Below are 25,934 nucleotides of genomic sequence, written 5' to 3'. Positions count from 1 at the left end.
TCTGGAGCATGTTGCATTGGAACAACTCATAATCCTCCATCTACCAATGGAAGAGTCCATTCAATGAGCAAATGTCGTCTTCCAAGCAGCCCTCGAGTTCAAGCACTCCTTCATTATTTGGTTCCATCTCGTCCCTGCCTTCGTAGGAATCCCACTCCCATCTGTTTGAGTCCTTTGAGTCGGAGTCAGATGATACAAGCTCCTCGCTGACGGCCTGGGTCCTTAGATCAATAACGTACTTCCGCCCCCCTTTCTCCATGGAGAGGTTGTTCTTCTTCCAATTGTGATTCACTTTTGTTGTGACCAGCCACCCTCTCCCTAAAATGGCGTCATAGCCCTTCTTTTTAAGTGGGATTACCACAAAATCCAGTAAGAAGGGTTGTGTGCCAATGCTCACGGGTTGGGTCATCAAGGTGCCGAGTGGCTTGATACCGTACTGGTTTGCTCCCAACAAATTGAATCTGGGTGGCCATAGTGTTGGCTTCCTGAGCTTCTTCCATGTATCCTCCGGCACCACATTCACCCCAGATCCTTCGTCCACGACGGTGTCCTTGAGGATAGTCCCGAGGATTCCCATTTCCACTACCACAGGATGCCGACCACTATTTAAGGCCAATAACATTGGATCAGCCGAAGGGCTGACCGAGACTTCCATTTGGGTCACACCTGAAGGTGTGTGTGCAATGTTTTGTACGGTACTGAGAATGGCAGTCCTCAGCTTTGGCATTGTGTCCAAAAGGTCCTTCACCCTTATCGGCACCTCCATCTGCAAGACTTGCCCAATAATGTTCTTTTCTGCTTCAGTACAGGATGAGGTACTCACCACCCCTGCATTTTTTTTGTCGTTTAGTCGTCATCTCCCGCTCAATGTCGGCCTTTGCCTCCCGTAATCTCTCCTTCTCTGTATGGGGGTCGGGATAAGTGGCCTTCTTGGTCTGAGCACGAGTGATTGCCAGTACTTCTTTATCACCAGTTTTCTCAATATTGAGAAGATTAACCCCTGGCTTGGGGCAATTTGTGTCATCGTGGTCTCCAAGACCACACCATCTGCACAAGTTCTAGGGTGTTTCCTCTTTCTGGCAATCCCGCGCAAAGTGTCCTCGTTGGTTACAGGCCCGACACTAAATCACCGGCCGTCCTTTGGCATCATACTGCATTCGACTCCGGATATTGTTATTATTATTGTTGCCTCTTCCTCCCCTTCGGTTACCTCTGTAACCGCCAGATAATGTCATGGTGTTGGCTTGAGGCTGGGATGTGCCTACTGTAGCGGAGGGTGACGGTTGCTCCTGGGTGAAGAGCACCTGATTCCCTCGTGTCTTCATGTTGTAGGGAAATTCTTTGGTGGAGTGTCCCAACACTTGGCAAATGTCACAGAAGGCCTTTTTAGGACAGGAGCCTTTTGTATGACCTTCCTCCTTACACTTCATGCACCACACTTCCTCATTCTTGCTGGTGCTTCCCTTCATACTTTTGAATTCGTTCATCATGCGATGCATATCCTTTTGGAGGGCTTGCACCTTCTTGCTCGACCCCTCGTCGCTACTACTACCCTCGGAGGAGTCCTCCTCCCCAAAGGATTTGTCTTTCTTCTTCCTGGATGTCTTGCCTTCACTTTCCAGGTCCATTGCCTGGTTATAGGCATCTTTGTAGGAGGTGGGTGGTACAATTTTCATTTTCCTCCTGAGGGACGATTTCAAACCCTCCACAAACCACCTTTTCTTTAATCCATCACCGGGTTGGTTGTCCATTTTTCCCAGCAATTCCTTTAGGCACCGACTATATGCTCGGATGGTCTCGCTTTTCCCTTGCTTGGTACTCAGGATTTCCGCCACGATTTCATTGTCGTCTCTAAGAAGTCGAAACTTTGTTTTGAAGGCTTTATGTAATTCATCCCAAGTTGCCAGCTTTGTTTTATCAGCATCAGAGTACCAATCGATGGTTACCCCTCGTAGGGTGGCGGGGAATTGCACCATCCATTCCACCATGTCGGTCATGCCATTGGCCGACCAGATTGTTTCACATGTACGGAAATGCCGTACCGAGTCTTCTTTCCCGTCTCCATTAAACTTAGGCATTTTTTGCCAATTCGCTATCACACTCCTTGGCGGCGGCCCAGTCTGCCCTTTGCAACTCGAACTCGACCCTCCAGGAACTCCTCCAGACACTGGTCCTCCAGAAGGTACTCCGTCGAGATTTGGTACGTTGGGTCCCACCAAGTTGCTCTGACTACCAGGGTGTGATGAGCCTGAACCGAACAGATTGCTTCTAGTACCGTGACCTTGTGTCCTCCCAACACCTTCGGTCGCACTGGTATCCTCCGCCTCTCTGTTTTCGGTCTCTGTCTCCTCTTCCCTCTTGGTCTCGACACCTCTGTATGGCGTGTATGGCTCTACTGTACTTCCGTCACCACTCTCTTCCAATGTCAGGAAAAGGTCCCCCAACCACTTTCTGGTGGTTTCTATTAGTACGGAAACTTGGCCCTCAGCACCCGAGCCATCATTGCCAGTTGTGCTTTCTTCAGCAAGTTTCTTCAGTCGTCGCCTACATTCTGATTGTTGTTCTAACCTCGGCGTCCTCGTGGTTGCCTCGTGCGCGTCTTCTTCTTGTCCCTTCGGCACACGGTTTCTATCCTTGTTCAGCGTCACGGGCATCAATTCCTTCTTGCCGTGGGGTTAAAGGTTTGTCGAAGGCTTTCATCACGTTCCTCCTCTCGTCGACTCCTTTCTTCAAATTGCTACAAAATTTGTTGTCGACGGGTCTCACGGTAGGTTTCTTCCCGACGAGTTTGGAGAGCAAGGAACGCCTGTGCCAACAAGCTAGGTAAGTTGTTCATCAATCAATTTACGGTCGGACTTACGCCAAGGGCACTCCACACTGCACTCTCAAGGGCGTCCTCAATCGTGGCCTCCCTCTGTACGTAAGTTTTGATGGATGCCTATAGGATGTAGGTGAAATCCCTTGTCAATGCTCCCTCTCCTTCGAACAACTCCATCGGCTCTTCCTCGGGATTGCTACTTGTCCCCTCGCTCACTGGTTGCCCCATTATCGTCGTGCCGTGTAGTATGTTCCCGTCATTCCAAGTTTAATTTGGCAACGGCGCCAAATGTTTACCCTCTATGCGAACAGTTTAAGACATACAGACAGAATACTTAACGAGAAACAGTAATGCCATAGATACGAGATAATAATATTAAGCCAGCAGAAAAGATACCATTTCCATTCATAATCGTGTTACTGACAAGTTACATTACATGATATATAAAGGTACCAAGGGGGATGCGAGGGACAACCGTCGCACCCGTAACTACCAACCCTCGGTTACATTACTAACAAAGTACTTCCTAATTAATTACTGTTTATTCCTGTATGTACAATATTACCGCCAACAATGGAAGGGTTGTGGAGTGAGACGGAAAGATGGAAAGGCTTGGGCACCCACTAGCAGTGCTAGGAGAGGCAGGTCGGAGGCTTAGAAGGGCAAACGAAGTGTTGTCAAAGCCTCAGTTGTTGATCTAGGTAATCAAAGAAATTTTCATGCTTTAGCGAACTGACCTCACTTCATCTAAAGAGAGAGACTTGATTAGTTCTTGACCAATGACACCTCTTACAAATGAAAGGCTAATAACTAAAGACTCTACAACTATACTAGAAAACGAAAAAAGTGGAGGTCCCCATTTGCAATGGGGCGATGTGTGAAAACATCACAACAAATCCATGTTGAGCTACATTTACAATGCTTTGTCGTCTCATGACCCTCATAACTCATAAGGATGTAATTCCTAAGATCCACAAACTCTTGAACTATCTAGGTAACAATCCATGTTGAGTTTAGTTTACAACAGATCCCTTCCTGTCTTCAAATAGGCTTCTTAATATATGAATTTTTCATCATTATTAGCATCTGGTGGAAAGAACACAAATTAAAAACCGGTGCTTCTCATGCGGAGTACCATCTCTAAGTAAGAAGCTAGCTTGAGATGTGAAAATTCCTCCTCTTGGACTTCGTCACACTTTATCCTCCTAATGTCACATGTTAGTTTCTAGAAGTCCTCTTAAATGTAGCATTGATGACTTCAAGAGTACAAGCATGGGAAGATGCAATCATTTTCAGAGAGAAAGGTTTCTACACCCATTATAATGAACTTTCTATTTCTCCTTTTAAAACTAGAAATCCAAAATAATTCAAAATCCCTTATTTCTCCAATTCATTTGATTTTTTTAAATCAACACAATTTACCAACACATTTCTACTGTTACTTTAAAGTGGTAATTTTGACACAAAAAGATTAGTAGTAGTTTGTAATGTCCCCTTCTCAGTAAGGAGAAACCAGTGGTCCATTAGCCTATTCCGGAAACCCGTAGGCTGATTGGAATAAAGAATTAGGGTTTTCTATTTTTGTGGAATACTGTGTGAGCCAATTGATGCTTGTCTGGTAGGGATTCTTCGATTCCGATTGTGGATTCCTTCTGGGTTTTTTGAGGGCTTCGCAGAGGTATAACATGCATCTTGTTCTAAAGTGATTTCTAAACTTACTATTTTTAGTAAGTTGGTGGCAGTTGACTGGATTTTGAGGTTTTTCTGGGTTTTCCAAGCTCATTCACGGGGGTTGATGAGCATGTTTTTCGGAGTTGTTTTCATGACTTACTATTTTTAGTAAGTGTCAGTTCAAGCAATGCTATTTTTAGCAATCTTGGGCAGAGCTCCAACCCAGTTCAGATTAGTGATTTCCTACACTTCAGTTCAAAGTTTGATTTTGCAGTGATCGGTAGTTGATTTATAATTGATTAATTAAATATTATTACTTTATCCTAAAGTTTGATATTTAATTATTTTTACTGATCAATTTTGGAGGAACGACTTAGGAAGGGAAAAATATATCATTTATCCTAAGTCACATTTTATTTCCCTGAGCAGTTGGCGTCAAAAATGAATGTATTTCATGCTTTGTAATGTTAATTTGTTATAACATGACAATTTTGGGAAAAGTGCGACTAGGGAGACTGGGAAAGTGGATGCCATACTTGGAGGGGGTTATGAAATGAAATGCATATGAACTTAGGGAAATTTGGGCACCATTTTCATCTAAATTTGAGAATCAAAAATCTATAAATACAAGGTTGGGCGTCTCATTTTGGTTATCTTGTAGAAATTATAACGTTATGCTGCCGGAATGGCGATCCACGATTCGGAGTTGTGGCTTCCTAGCTTGCACAGTTTCATACTTGAAATACAGTACCTAGCTGATCAGTGTGTTTGTTGGAGAAGTTTTGAGAGTGTGTTTTCAGTTTTCAGTGTGTGTTCAGTGTTTTTTGTGTTGCTGGTTTGGTGTGGCTGCAGCGAAGTTTTGTTCATATCTCTCTGCCCGTGCGACAAATCATTCTGGGTAATGGCTCATCGGAAGCATATTGGTTAGGCTATTATTCTTCTATTTTGGAATGGTTTTTGGTGTGAGTTTGAATTTTTAGTAGCAAATCGAACTTCTAGTGCTGGCCATACCTTGCTGGAGGTGCCTCGGGTTGCATGTTGTTCGTTGAGGGTGTCTTTGGGGCCACTTTGTGATCCTATCCTAGTCGCCTTGGTCATATCTTCCATTTGCCTATGTTTTGTGTGTGATTTGGAGCTGTTTCGAGGAAGTTGTGAGTCTTTCAGTGTTGCTGGTCCATTTCTGGAGTTGCTAGTATTTTACATCAGATTTGGTTATTTATGTTTTAGCTTGTATTTCTCTGTGTTCCATTGTTATGATTCCTAGTACTTCATTGTATTCATCATTGTAATTGTTGGTTAGTAGTACTAACATCTATTGTATCTGAAATACTTCGTTGTAATTCCCACTACATAAGTGGAAGAGGTTGGCTTGGCCGCCTTCAGTGTTTGTAATTCAATTTGTAGTTCAGTCCTCCCGTTGCATAAGCGGTCAAGTGATCTTTGTTTGTAATTGTCCTCTCGATGCATAAGCGGTTGAGTTGAGTTTGTTTAGTGAAAAGTCCTCCCGCTGAAATATCGCGGTAGAGTGATTTGTGTGTGAATGTGTTCTTGTTTCCTTGGCTGGTTTACCGCCAAGTTTCCTTGTTTTTACCCGCTGGAAAGTGGAAGGGGCTGGCTTGTCGCCAATTATTGTAATCTGCATTTTCAGTGTTGCATCTAACGATCCCCTGTCACGGTATGCTCTCACCCTCCCAGTCTGGGCTCTCGGTGATCAAAAGGTGTAGGGTTCCTTTCAGTTGGTTTGGATTGCATTATTCTAACCCTAACGGGTGATTGGTGTGTTTGTAAAACTGTTGAAAAAAAAAAAATGATTGTTGGGGATATTACATAGTTGGTTTTGAACTATTGAACTTCCACACACCTTCTCCAAAGGCACTATGGACTAGCATATCAAATATTGTGGCAAATAATCTATAGGGATCATACTTATTCTCATCAAAGGCCTTTACAATGCCTCAAACACAGAGTTTTCCTGGTGATTGACTTGCAAACAAAATGACCTCTGTTACCCACAACAATAAGAAGTGAAATGTCACCCACGCCAATTCTAAATAATTACTGAAACTACTCAAACATACCTCATTTGTCCTCAATGTCGTACAAATAATAAGCACAAAACACAATAACAAAATAACAGCCTCTTATTTCTACAGGTGAAAAATAAATAAATTTGACATCACCTTTGTATGGAACAGAATGTAGCTCCTACATATTGTCAGACTGTATCACATTGCTTGGGAATTTTACCACGCTTTCTAAATTGCCTAAGTGGATTCCTCATTCACAGGAGAGAAGATTTCATGCTCTAACACCATAAAAAAAAACAATAGAGCATACGCAATGCTGAAAAATAAATCATGACTGAACAGTAAATAACACTGAATGATAATAATAATAATAATTAATATTAAGTTATTTGGAATGATTACAAAATATTATGCAAATGCTCATAAAGCATTGCATTCCCATATAACTTCCCAAAACTTCTCTCTAGGAAACTAACCCCCCAACAACTGACATCACTAAGTCACTAAGGTGACTTTATTACAAAATTTAAACCTTAATGTCCAATAGGATTGTGGTTAGTAAGGCACCCACATGCTGACAAATTCTTGTTATTGGCTACTGTAACTACTTGCTAACTTCAAGAAGTCTAGGAATAACTGCAAATTTGTTATGGATATTGGCATTAAAACATGCTTCTATCATCTGAGGTCCCAATGAGTATTTGTATTGGAGATTGTTTGCACTCAGCTTTTTTGCAGGCTCGAGGATCCCTTACTCTACGTAACTTCACAAAAAATAGAAATTGAAGAACAAAAGGATCTATAATATGTTCCTTGTTGCCTCAAGAAATGCATGTGTAATTCTGATTCAATCACTTTTGTTGTTCTTTTTGGATAAAACGAAAAGCCAACTTTTCACTATAGTCAAAACAGTAGTTACCTGAATATTTACTTCTTGTATGGTGCAAATTTTCATCTGAAAGAGTGTTAGATGCTATTTTCTTTGAATTAACATTCTGGCGATGCCTCAAATATGTGTGAACTGCTTTGCTGTTTCCATCACTGGTTTCACTCAGAGGATTAAACAATATATTGTTTTTCATTGCTACAGTGTATTCTCCACCAAACTTTTCTGTGTACTGCACCACCCCAATGCATGCAACAAATGCCATCCACACAACATTTGTCTGTCTAAAGATTATTGCAAGGCAACCAAGCTGTAGAAGGAAAGAAAAGGACTTATGGTCAAAATTTGATGATAAAACCCACATCCATTATTGATATTGCAGTGCCTTTAAAAAACAATCAAGCATAAACAAAAAGTCAGCAAGATTGCCTAAAAGGTATGACAGCTAACATGTTGTGAAGATAAAAAATGTTCTAGATTGCTCCTATGAACCATAATTTATCACCAGATGTGTCTAAAAAAAGGTTTATTTCTGAAACCGAAAATAAGTTAAACAAAGAAACAGCAATGCCATGTCTTTTATACTCAAATGTAAAATTGTCATCAATTGCTGCATATTGTGATTATATCATTTTCATCAAAAACAACCCAGCCTTCAATGAGGATAGTGTAAGAAGATTGCTTGCTCTTACCAGGGCACTTAACCAGTAGGATCTTTTAAGGCAAGCCAGATACATGGCCATGACTGCAGTTGTGGAGCCCACATCTGTGTAGAAAAGGAAGGTGAAGAACCAATGTAATGGATAAAGAGAGAAAACAAAGGCCCATCTAGTTGCATATTTGGTATATGCATTTGGCCTTAATTCTATTAAAATATCATGGAAAAGAAGACAGCAAATAACTGCCAAAGCAATGTTGACAGAACGAAGAATGGCCGTAGAGCACAAATCTTGAAAAGATGACACTATTCCAGCCCACTGCACCCATGGAAACAGAGGAGCGACATACGCAAGGGAAACATAGTATCTGCACAAATTTTTTATGATTCATAATCAACCTTTAACAACGAATTTCATTTATCAATATCCGAAAAAAAGTACATAACAAACAACTAAAACTCGGGTATTTATTAGTTATGAGATTCATTCACAACTCTATAATAGAAACAAGGGGAGAAAAGATCCACATCAGCAGATAAAGACCAAAGCTTTGGATCTTGACAAGCAGGAAATAAATTAGCTATATATACAAGCAAAGACAAATATCACCAATAACTAAATCCAGATAGAAATCTCTTACTATATATTCAAATAAAGATAAATGTTGCCAACAACTAAATGCAGATAGAATCCCTCAAAGCAAGTCATGGTTACCCAAAACAAGCATAGGCTGTAAGAGTGCAAATATTCCTGCTCTAACCCCAGTAAAGGTGTTGCTAAACAAGTTATTAAGAAAGGTAAATGGACACCACCAGGAAAAAGTGAAAAGAAATAATGCAACAATTTCCTATTTAGTCCAATGAGAAAAGTTCTACCAGTTAACTAGATATAAATTATTTCAGCAGATTATTAGCACTTAGAAAGAAAAAGAAAAACACAAGATATACTTAGAAAAACCCACAGAAAGCAAAAACCCAGCAAGAAGAGATTCTCAATGTATCGTTAACAACAGAACAGTTATGTTACACTTTGGAGATTAAATCCTCATAGGAGATCTTCAAGCTTCCACTTTCAAGAGACAAACAAGCAGCATAACTCTACAAATGCAATTTTCTAACACGTGAAGAATCCAGCACATGTCTCCAACCTTCAATTTAGAATGCACCAAAATTAAGATGATTAAGAATGCCCAAACCATTCAACCAAAGCTTGTTTATATAGGCTAGAGACAAACCTGGGAACCACATGGACTATCATGACACCTCATCCAAAGGTATCTCCATAGAATAACACAGCTACCAAAGCACCTTTTAGCCTATCCCAAAATGTGATGAGGTTGTTGCTTGCACATCACAACAACCTCCTAAAAAATAGTAGTCCTTTCTATTACATCCTCAACAACTTGCCCAAAATTTGGGGGACATCCAAAGTCCACATTAGCCAATTCAAGCACCCTATTCTCACTCCATACAACGTGCCCAACATCCCAAGATTTCCCTATCCAAGTGGCATGAACTTAAAGAGTCATTTTCACATTGATATCACCAACTTAATAAAAACATTGACCCACTATAATAACCTTATTTATGCAAGATGTACAACACCTTCCCAAGAATCACCCATTTGTTGTATAGTCTTGAAATTAGAAGCTAAGAACTGAGCCAAATAGCCAACCAACACCATCTTAACTTCTTTGTGCTCACAAGCATCATCAATCAATCAGCAACATTCATAGAAACAAAGTGATATTGCACATCAATGTGCTTCGTCTATGCATGAGAGGTAGGATTCTTTGTGAAGATGATCAGACTCTAATTGTCATACTAAACCAACACAGTATCTTGCTTCAACTTGATATTTGAACACAATCCCTTAAGCCTAACTACCTCCTTACAAGAATGAGTAGTTGCCATATACTGTAAAACAATGTGGACAATAGAACCATTCTTCCTATTATAAGGGTAAGATCCCCAAGATCTAACTAAACTTAAAACTTACAAGTATGCACAATGTACAAGATTTCATAAGGGGTTTTATATAAAAGTAAATATCTAGATGACTATGTGTTTTACCCCTATTGCAAGAACCAAACTGCCAACAATCAAGGCCTGCAACGAGATTTTCAGATTTGACACTAGGTAAACTACCAAGCAGAAATCATAAAACTCAACTTCCTATTGGCTAAAGAAAAGACCAATGTTCAGCTATAAAAGAGGGTTTGAACAACAAACAATCAGTTGCTAACTATCGGCTAACTTAGAGATCAGCAAATCTACATCAATAGGAAATGATTAAACAGATGAACATCACACAATTACAGAAAATAAATTGTTAAGTGATAGACAAAGCCATTACCGAATGAATAAGAAATATCAATTCAGAGTTTCACAAAATTACTCAATTCAATATACTTTATAGAATCACAAAATACAGAAAAGCAATAACTTATGTAGAACAACAATTTATGTGGCATGGGCTTCTGTAATATCCCCCTTAATTTTTTTCATTTTTAACACAACAAGATTCACCCGTTAAGATTAGAATAATCAGACTTGTGCAAAAAGAGAATGCTGAAAGTAACCCTTTCACTTTCTGATCACCGAGAGCCCAATATGGGAGGGTGAGAGCATACAGTGTCAAGGGGATCGTTAGCTCAAATAACTGCTGGAAATGAAATCTCAAATACAATACTGGGCGGCAAGCCGGCCCCTTCCGCTTATCCAGCGGGTGTAAGAACTTCTACAGCAGTGTGGCGGTGCAACCAGCCAATTAGAAGAATAGAAATTGTAAGAACAACAATCACTTGACTGCTTATTCAGCGGGAGGACTAGAAATGAAATAGCAATCAACTCCACCTCTTATTCAGCGGGAGGACTGAAAATGAGATTACAAATCAACTCTACCGCTTATGCAGCAAGAGGACAGTATTACAATATTCAAAATAGGCAGCAAAGCCAGCCTCTTCCACTTATGCAGTGGGACTAAGAGCAAAACTTTTTGTCTTTTTCATGCCACGCTGTCACTATACCTATCCAACTTGTAACTCCAAGATTGAGTTTGACTCTCTATAGTGCTAAGACAAATAAATCCATGCTTTGATTCCCTTTGATTCTCTTTTGAAATTCAAATAAAATAATAGCAAGGTTTTTAACTTCAGCATCACTTCAACAAATAACACTATCTCCTACAAATCTGAAAACTTTGATCAAACCAAACTCTGACTTTTTGAAAAACTTTGCAAAACACAAATAGCCCCAAACCTTTACCTACAAAACCTTCTTTTCGCACAAGTTGAGACTTTTGTCGCCACTATAGCCAACCTCCTACAAGAGGGTTTCCATCCTCCAAAAGGCTGAGACAAAAATCAATAATCTGCATACTACCAAATGAGCCCCCAAATTGCCTTTTCTACCTTTCCCTACCAAATATCCAGATAGCACGATTTAAAATTTACCTTTTCAATTTAAATTCCATTTTAGCTTTGAAAAAACCTTTTTATCAAAATAATGATAATTTTGATACACGAGGTCCCTGTTTTATGCATCTATGATTTACAACATTTCATCTCGGTTGCAACAAGCTATAGCACTAAGGTGCTTTTAAAATATTTTAATAAAATTTATGCAACCTTAGTAAAATAATTAAAATAAAGCCATTAATGCACTCATTTAATAGGGATTGTTGGAAAGCATCGGAATCAAAATCTGACTAAATTGGATCTATCCCAATGATGAATAATAAGAAAATAAACCAACTATAAATAGACATTCTTTCCAAGAATCTTGGAGAACACACCAAAACCAAAAATAACATCAAAAAGCATCATATGAGTCCTCTAGACCATCTGAGCTCATTGGTAACATCAAATAACCCCTCAAACAAGACAAACACTCACAAAGAAGGTCAAAGCCAATTGCAATGCAAGAGAACCCTAAAATGGGAACATGTTGTCAGTCATCAAAAGGAATGGATCAATTGACTCTATCAAGGAGAGCATTCTTATAATAGTACCTATCATAGGTCTATTGGGATGATGCCATTTATAGCGTTGTAAGTTTATGAGCCTCAAACTTTATTATTTCTAACAGTAGAGTTTTAGGGGCCAATGATTTGGTTCACAAAGCCAAAATATCTTTACGACTCTTAAGGACAAGCTCCATCATGCTCAAAATCAGCAAAAGTTATATGCAGATCAAGACCTTATTGAGCATAGTTTTGAGGTTGGTGACATGGTTTTTTTTAGATAACAATCATACAAGCAATCCTCTCTTATGAGGAGTGAAGCGGAACAGCTTAAGCACCATTTTTATCGACCATACAAAATTAAGTAAAGGACTGGGAAAGGAGTTTATGAGTTAGAGTTGCCTAAGAAAAGTAAAATTCACAATGTGGTCCATGTTTCTTGCCTCATGAAAGCACTTAAGCATCATGTCATTCTTTCAGTTGAACTACCTCCCTTGGATGATGAAAGAAAGTTGATTTTGGTTCCTAGAAAAATTGTTAACACCAAGGAATAAAAACTGAGAAATAGGAGCATAAAAGAATATTTGGTCCATTGGAAGAATATTCTAGTTGAGGACGTTACATGGGAAGGTGAGCAGATTTTGGAGCATCCTTAATTGCAATTGCTTGTGGGCAACCAATTTTGGGGGGGTAAAATTGTCATGTCCTCTTCTCTAAGTAAAATTAATGAAGACCCTTGACCTATTATGTTCAATTTTCCCATAAGGTAATGGGGAGGCAAAAAAAATAACTAACTAATTAAATTGAAGTTGTCAAAAATTAACTTCATATTATAATTTATATTAAATTATATAAGGTCATTATGAGATAATAATAAAGTGTCACTAAACCCAAGCTCCTAAAAATAAGTATTAAAAATGATACTTCAATATTTTTCTAACTTTGTGAGAATAATTAAATAATAGAATATGATATTATATTGTTTTCCCTTACAAAAGTTAAAAAAGAGGGATTGTTTTCGAAAAGAGGTTTTCTTGCTCATTCAATCAATTTCAATTTCCAAGAATGAACTTAAATTCTTCTTTCTTCACCTAAGGATTAAAACCCTCTTGTAAGATGGTTTTGGAGACAGAAGATTCTCCTAGCCATTAAGAGCAGTTCTACACAAAAATTAGCCATTGTGCTTCAACTATTGAAGATTTCCAATATCCATCGATTGATTTTTTTGATTTGATGATTCTAGATTTTATTGTGAGATTTTCTGAAGTAAAGTTGATCATTTTATGAGTTGTTTCCTATCATGAGTAGTAGAACACAGAACAATATTTGATATTGTTATTGAGGTTCCTGTAGATCTTTGTCCTACAAGATATTTCCCCTAGCAAAATACATGGTGTGCAAACCTTTGATACAAGCCATACCTTCCTACCTGACTGTACACCTACAAAATCCTTACTAATAATTGCTGTTTGAAAAGTATTTGTTGGGTGCTGAAACTACTGGTGTTTTGATTGGAAGTCTAGCTGCTCCTTATTTCATACGAGGCCGTAATACTGTGAGCTTGCCATACTATATATAGAGTGGTCAGCTCTTTCCAAAAAGTTGTGATTTCCTTGGAATTAATACTCAGACCTGCAGTTCCAAATGTTATATCAGTTCCAGTTGTGCCTTTTTGGGGGTAGTCAATGCGATTTCCAAATTTTTAAAAAGTTTCAGTTCACATTTGTTTCATTTCAGAGTTGGCTAATTACAGTATTCATCAGTTTCTAGGAAGTTATCAGCTGTTAGCAATCAGTGCAGCAGTCATATGTTGATATTCCCATCATATTTCATCATTAAAAGGTTACATTTTTCTGTGAGTCATATTATTACTTTTTTCTGCTGATAATATAGTTCAAAAATTGTCTTTATGGGTGAACTTTGATATTTTTATCATCTTTGAATCCGTTCAATAAATTCACTTTATAATACTAAACAGTTTACTGCTAGTCATTGATTATTATTGTCAAAAATTCTGGATAGTTCACCACCAGAATTATGCTATCATTGTAAAAAAATCCTAGTCCATTTATCTGCTAGATCCATTTTTATTTTCATACCATTATCTGTCAATTGAACATGTATTAAAATCAAATGATATAGTCTATCATTTTGGAATTAACGCATTTTTACTTGTAATCTATCAATTTGGCATAATCAAAATTTGCATAATATTATCTGCTATTTTGGCATTTATCAATTCTATGGATTTGATAATAATGTAATTTGGTCAGCTAGCTGCCAATATTATGTTATTTAGTTCCATTTTCTAGTCTACATATGCTCTCACGTTGCCCACATCAGAAATTTGATGATCAAAATGAGCTAGGATTTGAGTTGATTGTAGATATTTTGGTGGATTCAGGCCAACTGTCCTGCTAGGGACATTACATTAAGCTTGTAAATTTTATCCTCTTAAGAAAACTTGTAATTTGGTCGGGTAGCTGCCAATATAATGTTGTTTATTTCCATTTTCCAGTCTACATATGCTCTCCCCTTGCCAATAATTTATCCGATCAAGTAAGCTTGTAAATTTTATCCTCTTAAGAAAAAGGCTCAGGTTGGTGGAATGTTTTTGAAGGGTAAAATAAGGGAAGAAAAATCCCTTTCCCAAAGACCCTGATAACTTCCTAAGTAAGCTAACCATGCATACTCACTAACCCAAGTACTGGGCTCTTAATGTAAGGAAGATTAATTTATTGAAGGAAAGGTACTGCCTTGACCTGATATGGGTTAGCCTGCTGTTAATCCGGAGTCAAGATTAAGTTGGAAGCTGTATTTGAAGGTTTTCTGTTTTCACTTTTATTATTTGGAATTAGTTGGAGAGCATGGGGATGGAGATGCCATGCTGGGCTCCCAGCCATCTCGTCTGCATGCATTATGATCTCGTAACTGCTTGGAGAGTGGAGCAATCATTATCGTGGCCTAGGAAGGCTAGGGTGTGGTCATTCACGATCATTATGCTAAGCTTGAGAGGAAGGAAAAGAGAGAAGGGAGGGGTTAAAAATTTGTAGAAGAGCATGTGTATCAGCAAGGAGCATTCTCTGTGAACGTGTGGAAAGATTTTGTAAAAGTCATTCAAGATAGAAACATCAATTCTGTAGGCTTGGTAAGCTTTTTTACTGTTCTTTGATCTTTCTTTTGAAAAGAGACTGTCTATTATCAATCCAGTAGCCTTTGTGTTCCTGAGGAATTCTTTGCTTGGTTTCTCTCCAATGAAAAGGGTTTGCATGCTCAGTGCTATTTCTCTGTTAAACATTGCAAGGTGACTTGTGCTGACTGTGATGGTCAAAATAAATGAGTTTTTCACTGTTATTTCTCCTCCTCGCAGGTATATGTCTCTGCATACTGTGCAATGTTTGTGATGATGGACCTAAATGATTAGTCAGTTGGAACTTTGAACTCGCTTGTAGTGTTAAAATTGTTGTTTTAAATGGGTGAAGCTTTGAGACACTTTCCTGTCAACTGGCACTACAGTCATTGTTGTTTATGTTGGCTTGGCACCTCCTTTGCAACTAGTAGCTGGCGTTCCTGACAACTGTGTTGTAAGAATTGAAGATACAGGTTAGCTGCTTATGTTTGAGATTACAATGAGGTTGCTACTTTAAGTATATTTCTTTGTGGGGTCTTTCTACTATAGTTTGACAGTGTAGGTGAATGGTAGATTTTAAGGCATATTAATATTATGCATTCCTTCACTGAGCACTAGGAGCTGTCATTTGGATTAACTTTCTGTTGATTTATCAATAGTAACTTGAATACGATGGTCCCTTTTCCTATTCTTGCTGCTGATTTAAGCTCTGTTAAGCCTGCAGGCCTAAGTTGAGTTGTCAGGGTTTCCTGTATCTAAGAGAGACTAGAGATGTCCAAGGAACTGTATAGAGGAACCACCGTGCAAGCGGGGTTGCTCATCATCCATGTTAATCATTGTGAATGTAACTGTTTTGATTTGTGTGACTGTATGGAGAAGTCTCAGGGCAAGTGGGATTGCTGGTTCATGTTACTCACAGTGTTTGTACTTGTTCCATTGTGTAACTGTGTGTTGACTGAAAGTTGTTCTCTCAATGGAATGAGAGTGCGTGGGTTTATTTTGAACACTGGATCTTTCCACGTTGTCATGGCAATGACCCCATGCACAGTTTTCACTGGCAGGATTAATGCACCATTCACAGACCATGGATTAATTCAGTGTTATTTAAGTGTTGGAAGAAACTAGTAATTGAAGTTGTCTGTTGATGGCTCATGATAATGAAGTCTCAGTCCACTGGCCTTGGGTTGGGAGATGGATGAAGGGCACAGTTTGGGCTCATTTGTCCACCTTCTCACCCAAAATGCCAAGTGGACAGGACTATGAGTTGTGATTGTTAAGGAGACTGCATCATTCAAGAACACAGAGATTCAAATGTCTATTCTGAAGACTTACTATTCACTATTATGCAATTGTCAGTGTCACATACAATATGAATGCCCAGTGTGGAAGGATCAGTCTTCTGTTAGATTCTATGTGAAATTCAGTAGTATTATGAGTTGAATAATAACTAACTCGCATAAAAACTGGATGACATTGTTGAGACATGGACCAGCTAGGACTCGAACCTAGGACCTTCCATACGCTGCTGGAGTGCTCTAACATTGAGCTACTGGCCCCTCTTGGACCAGTCCATCGTCAGTCCGGGTGTGGCTTATTTCCAACACCAACACCCCCCCTTAAGCCACACCTCTCGTGTGCTTGGGGCTCCTAGCCTGGACCTGGCTCTAATACCATGTTGAGATATGGACCAGCTAGGAATCGAACCTAGGACCTTCCATAAATTGCTGGAGTGCTCTAACATTGAGCTACTGGCCCCTCTTGGACCAGTCCATCGTCAGTCCGGGTGTGGCTTATTTCCAACACCAACATGGTATTGTAATCTTCTCAAGGAGAAGTGTAATTGTTAACCATCCTCTGCGGGCAATGTAAGATGGTATTGTAATCTTCTCAGGGAGAAGTGTAATTATTGACCATCCTCTACGGGCAATGTAAGATGGTAGAAAAGATCCTCTCCACCCTCTGTGGGCAATGTAAGGTGGATCCAGTCTATGCTTGTGTGCAAGCTGGAAGATTATATTATGTAATTCCATTCTTTGCTTGTGTGAAAGATGGAAGATTATAGTTATGGTTCTCCTCCCTAATTAAGAGGGAGTGTTGATATTAATTAGGGAATGGCGGATTCCAATTGCCTTAAGCAACATTGGAATCCCCCCAAAAGGATTGGGCCCTTTCCCAAACGTATAGGGCAGAGACCTATCCCCATAGCAACCTTAAACTTCACCTCACAAGCCTAAAACACTCAACGTGTTGCTAACAGGGCCGACCCTACTTACAAGGCATTTAAGGAAACAAATAATTAATTAAAGTTAAAGGAAGCCGACCTATACAAAAAGGTTTCTCTCCACATATAAGTAAAGGAAAGACCTCATCATTATTCATTTAATTCAATCTGCTTATTCATTCATGCGAAACCTACATGCCTAATGCAAACTCCAAGGAATCACATGATATCTGCACTTAAAGCAATCTGCCATTAGAAGGAGGTGCGAAATACTTGACAGCTACAGCAACATACATCTGCCATTAAAAGGAGGTGTGAAATCCATCATAAGGAGTCAGCGAATTCCTTGAAGGTCTACAATTTAGGTTAAGGCAACATCAGCATCCATCTCCCACATGACAACAAGTGAATGTTGAAGGCAGCCATCTTGATCTGCCATACCTCCAGTGACAGCAAAATCTGAACCTACAAACACATGAGATAAGTGCTGTAATGTTTGCATAACTATAATCCATAATCAGATATGAGGATCTTTTCTGGCTGGGTTTTTCCTCCTAGGAGGTTTTCCTAGGGTAATTGTGTCTTGTCTCTATTTCTTTATCTTTCCTCCTTGTGTTAAATCTGAAACTATAAATCTCTAATCTAATTAATCTAATCAGTAAATAAATTCTAATTTTCTGAGTTTTAGTTAATCTGAAAGTGTTAAAACTAACATGGTATCAGAGCTGTAGGCTAGATCAACTTTCAGATTTTAGAATTTTTAGTACTCCTTTATTTCCAGATTGTTGTCGCATTCACAAGTCAGGTCAATGGGGCTGAAAGTTGAAGATAGGCTTGATGGGAATCTCAATTTTACTGCATGGAAGGTTCGAATCAAGTTGGCTCTAGAGGAAGAAGATCTCCTCCAATTCATAGAAACGAAAGAGCTAACTGAACCCACGGATGCAGCTGAGCTAAAACAATTCAAAAAGGATGTTGTCAAGGCCAGGAAGATTCTCATTGATTCAGTCAAAGACCACCTAGTCACCTCTATTGCCTCATTTACCACTGCAAGGAAAATGTTCAGCCATCTACAAGGTACATATGAAGTTAACAATCTCAGTAGGGCAATTACTTTAAGACAACAACTACTTAATATCAAAATGGCAAAAGAAGATTCTGTTATTTCCTATTTTATGAGAATTTCAGAACTAAAGAATCAACTAGGTTTAATTGGTCATAACATGGAAGACAAAGACCTTGTCATGATTGCCCTAAATGGTCTACCTCACTCATGGGAGTCATTTATCCAAACCATAAGTGGCAGGACTGAGTTACCTACCCTTGATCGCCTTAAGAATGATTGCATCCAAGAAGAGTCTCGCCTCATCACAAGAGGGCAAACCAAAAGTTCCCATGTAGATGATCATCACATGCTTGTAGCTCAATGCAAGAAAGGGGGAAATTGGAAGAAACCTTATCCAAAAAGAAATAGGGAATTCAGACCACTTAGTTCCCAAGACCCTTGGGAGAAACCAAGAGATACCTCGCGTGTCTGATGCTTTAGATGTGACAAATTTGGTTACTATGCTAAAGAATGTCAGAATAACCCTAACCAACGTGAAGCCAACCTAAATGAAGTCTCAAAACAAAATAATGATTTTTTATTCATCTCCGCCCTGTCTAGCAGTGTTCCTTCAGATAGCAATACATGGTTGATTGACAATGGTGCCTCCAGACACATCACAGGCTACTGTGATCACCTTTCAGACTTAGTAGAAAAGGATACCAGCCTTCACGTGGTAATTGGTGATGACGCTCATTATTCGGTAAGAGATTCTGGCTCTACTTCTCTAAATTTAGACTCTGGTATTTCTTTGCACCTCAGTGATATCTTGTTTGTTCCTGGAATTAAAAGAAACCTAATTTCCATTTCTGCTCTAGAAGATAAAGGTTATCAAATTGCATTTTCCGAGGGAAAAGTTCTTGCTTGGCCTAAGAAATCTAGTTTTAAATCTGCTCGTATAATTGGTCATAGATATGATAGCCTTTATAAGCTCTCTACTAACCCTATTCAAGCCCTCATTAATGAGGTTCCTGAATCCTGTGAGTTATGGCATAGAAGACTTGGACACTTGCATTATCAAGCTCTTCCATCCCTTGAAAAGCTAGTCAAAGGTATGCCTAAACTCAGTCAAATCCATGATAACACTTGTAAAGGTTGTGCTATAGGTAAAAATGTTAAAAGTCCATTTCATAAAAGTGAAAATAGAGCTAAAGTCAAACTAGAACTTGTTCACTCTGATTTATGTGTTCTTATGTCTATAGCATCTCCTAGTGGATTTCTTTATTACATAATCTTCATAGATGATTTCTCTAGGAAAACTTGGATCTACTTCTTGAAATCTAAAGAATCTGATGAAGTCTTAAGTAAATTTAAACTCCTCTGGTAAAAGAATTAAATGTTTAAGATCTGACAATGGAGGTGAGTACACCTGGTAGCTTTCATGACTTTTGTGTTGAGTCAGGAATTAAGAGGGAGTTTTGTGTTCCATACAATCCTCAACAAAATGATGTTGCTGAAAGGAAGAATAGGACTATTGTTGAGGCTGCAAAGGCTATGATTCACGATCAAGATTTGCAGACCTTCCTATGGGCTGAGGCTTCTAGAACAGCAGTGTATATCCAGAATAGATGTCCTCACCGTGTTCTAAAGAACATGACCCCTGAGGAAGCCTTCACAGGATCCAAACCAGACATCAGTCACCTCAGAATTTTTGGAAGTCCCATTTATATTCATGTGCCCAAGGAAAAGCGATCCAAGTTGGATCCCTTCGGAAAGAAAGGCATGCTAGTCGGCTACAATGAATCCTCCAAGGCATTCAGGATATTCATCCCTGGTCAAAGGTATGTTGAGGTAAGTAGGGATGTTACATTTGAAGAAGATATTGCTTTTAAGAAATCAAAAGGTTCTTGTGTTATTGATGAAGCTAATGACAATCAAAATATGAATGTTGATACTAACCCTGAGATTCAGAGGGAGCTGGTTGAACCTCCACCTCAAGATGAACATCATGATCCACCAGAGCCCATGAATCTCACTGATATTCCTAGTGACATTGTCGTTACCAAAAAGAGGCCTCTTTGGGTAAGAAACACCATTCAAGAAGCCGAAAGATTTGCTGCCCCCAGTGGCACCTTCCGTGAAACTAAGAGACCACAAGTATTCTCCAACTACGTTGCATTGATGTGCAATCTCATCGAAACTGAACCTTGCAATGTTAAAGAAGCCTTGAATCATCATGCCTGGAAGATTGCTATAGATGAAGAATATCAGTCAATCATCAAGAATGATGTTTGAGATATTGTGCCCAAACCCAAAGGTAAATCTGTTGTTTCCTCTAAATGGTTATTCAAAATTAAACATAATGTTGATGGTAGTATTGAAAAATATAAAGCTAGATCTGTTGCTCATGGTTTTTATCAAAAGTAAGGCATAGACTATGAAGAAACTTTTGCTCCTGTTGCTAGATATACTTCTATTAGAACAATAAAAGCTATTGCTGTGCTAGAGGCTGGAAACTACATCAGATGGATGTTAAGACTACCTTCCTTAATGGTGTCATTGAGGAAGAGGTCTATATTGATCAACCTGAGGGTTATGAGATTCAGGATAAATTAACTCATGTGTGCAGGTTGAAAAAAGCTCTGTATGGCCTTAAACAAGCTCCTCGTTCTTGGTATGAAAGAATTGATAAATACTTGTTAAGTCTAAGTTTTCATAAAAATGATGCTAACTCTAACATATACCTTAAGTTAGCCAATGATGAAATGCTAATTCTAGTTCTATATGTGGATGACTTATTTCTTACTAGTAAAAATGAAATTATTGTTAGATGCAAGAAAGAACTAGCTTCAGAATTTGAAATAAAAGACTTAGGTCTAATGCATTATTTTCTAGGTCTAGAAGTATGGCAAAGATCTAACGAAATTTTTCTAAGTCAAGGAAAGTATACTATTGACATTTTGAAAAGATTTAGAATGATGGATTGTAAACCTATGTCTACTCCTATGGAATCTAACTTAAAGAAGTTAAGTGTTTCTGCAGCTAACTCTGATTTTGCAGATCCATCAAAATACCGGCAGTTGATTGGATCACTGATGTATCTAGTTAACACTAGACCAGACATTTGTTTTGTTGTGAATGCTCTCAGCCAGTTTATGAGCATGCCCAAACATATTCATCTAGTTGCAGCCAAGCACATCCTAAGGTACTTGCGAGGCACAGTTGGTTTTGGGGTAAAGTATCCACTTAACACTTCAATAACCTTGGAAGGTTATTCAAATGCAGACTAGGCTGGAAGTGTCAAAGACAGGAAAAGTACCTCTGGTATTTGCTTTAGCTTGGGATCTGCAGTGATCTCATGAGCTTGCAGAAAACAATCCTCAGTGGCATTGAGTACTGTTGAAGCTGAGTATATTGCAGCAAGTGTAGCTTCTAGAGAAGTTGTGTGGCTTCGTAAGCTTCTTGCTAGGCTGTTTGGTCAGCCTTGGGATCCTACAGTTATTCACTGTGATAATCAAAGTTGTATCAAAATGTCTATCAATCCAGTGTTTCATGACAGGTCAAAACATGTGAAAACTCATTATCATTTTATTCGGGATATGGTGCAAAGAGGTGCTATTCAACTGAAGTACGTTAGCACTGATGAGCAGGTTGCAGATATCCTCACCAAGCCTCTATCCAAAGTGAAGTTTGTGTACTTCAGGGACAGACTTGGTATTGTGGAAAATGAATCCCTAATTGAGAGGGAGTCTCAATCTCAGTAATACATTATGTTGTATCAAACCACCCTCTGCGGGCAATGTAAGGTGGCATTGTAATCTTCTCAAAAGGAAGTGTAAATATTAACCATCCTCTGCGGGCAATGTAAGATGGTATTGTAATCCCCTCATGGAAAAGTATAATTATTAACCATCCTCTGCGGGCAATGTAAGATGGTATTGTAATCTTCTCAGGGAGAAGTGTAATTGTTAACCATCCTCTGCGGGCAATGTAAGATGGTATTGTAATCTTCTCAAGGAGAAGTGTAATTGTTAACCATCCTCTGCGAGCAATGTAAGATGGTATTGTAATCTTCGCAGGGAGAAGTGTAATTATTGACCATCCTCTACGAGCAATGTAAGATGGTAGAAAAGATCCTCTCCACCCTCTGCGGGCAATGTAAAGTGGATCCAGTCTATGCTTGTGTGCAAGCTGGAAGATTATATCATGTAATTCCATTCTTTGCTTGTGTGCAAGATGGAAGATTATAGTTATGGTTTTCCTCCCTAATTAAGAGGGAGTGTTGATATTAATTAGAGAATGGCGGATTCCAATTGCCTTAGGCAACATTGGAATCCGCCCAAAAGGGCTAGGCCCTTTCCCAAACGTATAGGGCAGAGACCTATCCCCACAACAACCTTAAACTTCGCCTCACAAGCCTAAAACACTCAACGTGTTGCTAATAGGGCTGACCCTACTTACAAGGCATTTAAGGAAACAAATAATTAATTAAAGTTAAAGGAAGCCGACCTATACAAAAGGGTTTCTCTCCACATATAAGTAAAGGAAAGATCTCATCATTATTCATTTAATTCAATCTGCTTATTCATTCATGCGAAACCTACATGCCTAATGCAAACTCCAAGGAATCACATGATATATGCACTTAAAGCAATCTGCCATTAGAAGGAGGTGTGAAATACTTGACAGCTACAGCAACATACATCTGCCATTAGAAGGAGGTGCGAAATGCATCATAAGGAGTCAGCGAATTCCTTGAAGGTCTGCAATTTAGGTTAAGGCAACATCAGCATCCATCTCCCACATGACAGCAAGTGAATGTTGAAGGCAGCCATCTTGATCTGCCATACCTCCAGTGACAGCAAAATCTGAACCTACAAACACATGAGATAAGTGTTGTAATGTTTGCATAACTATAATCCATAATCAGATCTGAGGATCTTTTCTAGCTGGGTTTTTCCTCCTAGGAGGTTTTCCCAAGGTAATTGTGTCTTGTCTCTATTTCTTTATCTTTTCTTGTTGTGTTAAATCTGAAACTATAAATCTCTAACCTAATTAATCTAATCAGTAAATAAATTCTGATTTTCTGAGTTTTAGTTAATCTGAAAGTGTTAAAACTAACAGACATTACCTGTAATACATGGAGTTGAACTGTTGGCATTCTTGTAGAGCTATAACAGTTAAACATGTTTAAGGAAATGAATTGATTTGATAATCTACATATTTCTATGAGGAATGCATGTTGTCCTATTGATCAAGTGTTGATGGTGATGTTTTACATATTGAATTGTCATAGAAAAGAAGGAACGTTATCTCAGCCAAATGTTGTAATGATATGTAGGGCAATGTCTAATAACAAACTGTAGATCATTATGAAACTAAAACCATTGTAATGGACAATAGCAAATGAAGTATGTATTGTGTGAGAAGGCATACGTAGAATTGGAATGTGCCCTTGAACCTTGAATTATTCAAACAATAGTACCACTTTCATGTTAGCATGGTTAAATGAAGTATGAATATGACTGTACACTTGGACAAGATCAGTAACATGAGTTAAGATTTAAATTCGGTAATTAAGGAAGTGACCAAATTAAACAATTGCTACTTTAATTAACTAAAGTTGAACCCCGCTGTATTTTAGATATTTGACCTTCTTCGGGAGCTGTTCTTCCAGGATGTGGCAGCTGGATACACCATAGAATGTTCTTTGTGGTCATTTCATTATTGCATCACATGATCAAAAGTTTTGTGTCCCGTTACAAGATATTTGTTTATACATGCAAAGGGGAGGGAGCCATGAGTGCCAATGCCACAAAGGGGTTGGTATTGGGAATGAATGCCAGAGACTAAATTCACTGATATTCACTTTAGTTTCTCAATGCCGATCAAAGGTCATGCCTGGAAAATGAGTTCCTAGGTTATAACTAAGTTAAGAATCCTTAATAAATTGTAACTAATATGTGCGGTAAAGAATAAATATGAAGTTGAATGACTCAAATGTTTCTGTGATTTATTACGTGTGTTTGTAAGCACAATTATTTTTAATTACAGCAGCAATTCAATTCAGGTATAGAAAGTTCTACGCAGGTACATTCAACTAAATAGAACAACCTGTCATTGGCTAATAGTTTTATGGGAAGGATGTTACACTTCTCCTTCTATACTAGTTATTAAAAAAAAGGGTCCAGAATTGGGGGTGTTTCCTCGAAGTTATGGTGTAATAGTTATGGGGTATTTTCAACCTAAAAAAAAGTAGTCCCAACTCATCCCGCACTCCGCAACACCTTAGAGGGAATCATTAACCTTACTCAAGATCTACCAAGCCAAAAAATCCTGAAGTCAGAAGAGGTATGAATAGCCAAATTCAGAGGTCAAATAGAGGAATGTTATATATGCTAAATTGCTAATGATTCGGAAACCGATACAACTGCAAAGCATATCTGTGGGTGAACTATTATAATTATATCCAAACATAAATCTTGAGAATGCAATCCAATCATTCATAGCCTATACAACATTTGGCTCACTCAAACAAAACAAAAAAAATCCCTAACTTATGAGGAACTACTCAAAGAATTGATATTATAACATCATGGATAGAAAGTGCTACGTACAATCCAGGAAGGGTTGTAATCATGGGATCCCAAGTTTTGAAATCCCCTTTACAATATCTTTGTGCTTGTGGCGCATGAAATATTTCATCCTGCCCAAAAACACAGAAATCAAATTTTCATTCTCCTTTTTTAACATGATATAAAACACCGAATACTGAACGAGAGGAAATGTGAGAACATACCATGTAGGGATCTGTAACAATGCGATTTACAAGCATGGAAATAGGCACAGCCCATGCAAGTATCGTAACTGTAAGAAGCAGGCGCCCCATATTTTTCACTCTGCTCAAGTCTTAATTGGTGCAGATAAAGATGACGAATTCAACCATTGAGCTCTCAGCATTTCCTTCTGTTTAAGAAAGGAAAAATTGTTGGATACCTAGAGGTAGGAGTAGAAGTAAAACATTACTGCACAGAAATAGGGGAAACACGTTAAAGGGGAAAAAATCTCCAGAGCAACGCAGTCGGAAATATTTCAGAACTTTATTGAATTGATCTTGCACCTTAAACGTGATAGTATACCAACGTCTCTGGTGGTGGCTGAAATACGAAGCAGGATGGAGCATTATAGAGTTAGGCTCCAAGAGCATAAGCCAAAAATGTTCAAGAAGTAAAATAGCATTAAGAGATTATAGAAGTATGAATGAATGATTTTACTAACGTTTATTATGAGGAAATCACAGCTTAAGATAATTTCATAATCTTTTTCATGTCAGATTTCTTGTTATGAATTTTGATCAAAAAACTAGAAGTCTGATTGATCTTATCTTCGCCAAATAAATGAAATAAATGATGCATGTTGTCACTTTTCAAGATGAACTCGTATTGAGCACGAATATCGTCATAAGTCGTGCACTCACTGAGAAAGTGTCATTCAGTCTCAATTGCACCCATCTC

At 38.6% G+C, this 25,934-nt stretch overlaps 1 protein-coding gene across 3 annotated transcripts in view; it reads right to left on the bottom strand.

Annotated features, from left to right (window-relative positions):
* LOC131070621 (dol-P-Glc:Glc(2)Man(9)GlcNAc(2)-PP-Dol alpha-1,2-glucosyltransferase) overlaps positions 1-25,689 on the bottom strand; it is a 72,146-nt gene extending 46,457 nt beyond the window's left edge. Inside the window, exons 1-5 of one of the 3 annotated variants that reach the window (XM_058006203.2) lie at positions 25,541-25,689; positions 25,220-25,416; positions 25,038-25,126; positions 8,095-8,428; positions 7,436-7,712 (exon numbers count right to left, since the gene is read on the bottom strand). In XM_058006203.2, the coding sequence (XP_057862186.2) occupies positions 7,436-7,712; positions 8,095-8,428; positions 25,038-25,126; positions 25,220-25,309 (790 nt within the window). In that variant the 5' untranslated portion in view covers positions 25,310-25,416; positions 25,541-25,689. Of the gene's footprint in view, positions 1-7,435; positions 7,713-8,094; positions 8,429-25,037; positions 25,127-25,219; positions 25,446-25,540 lie in introns of all 3 variants that reach the window. The other 2 variants (XM_058006201.2, XM_058006202.2) reach the window with 2 other exon arrangements.
* Positions 25,690-25,934: the final 245 nt, after the last annotated feature.

The sequence above is a fragment of the Cryptomeria japonica genome, chromosome 1 (genome assembly GCF_030272615.1).
Source record: "Cryptomeria japonica chromosome 1, Sugi_1.0, whole genome shotgun sequence".
Lineage (NCBI taxonomy): Eukaryota > Viridiplantae > Streptophyta > Pinopsida > Cupressales > Cupressaceae > Cryptomeria > Cryptomeria japonica.
Note: the sequence above shows the minus strand (reverse complement) of the source record. Positions and strands in the feature narration are given on the sequence as shown.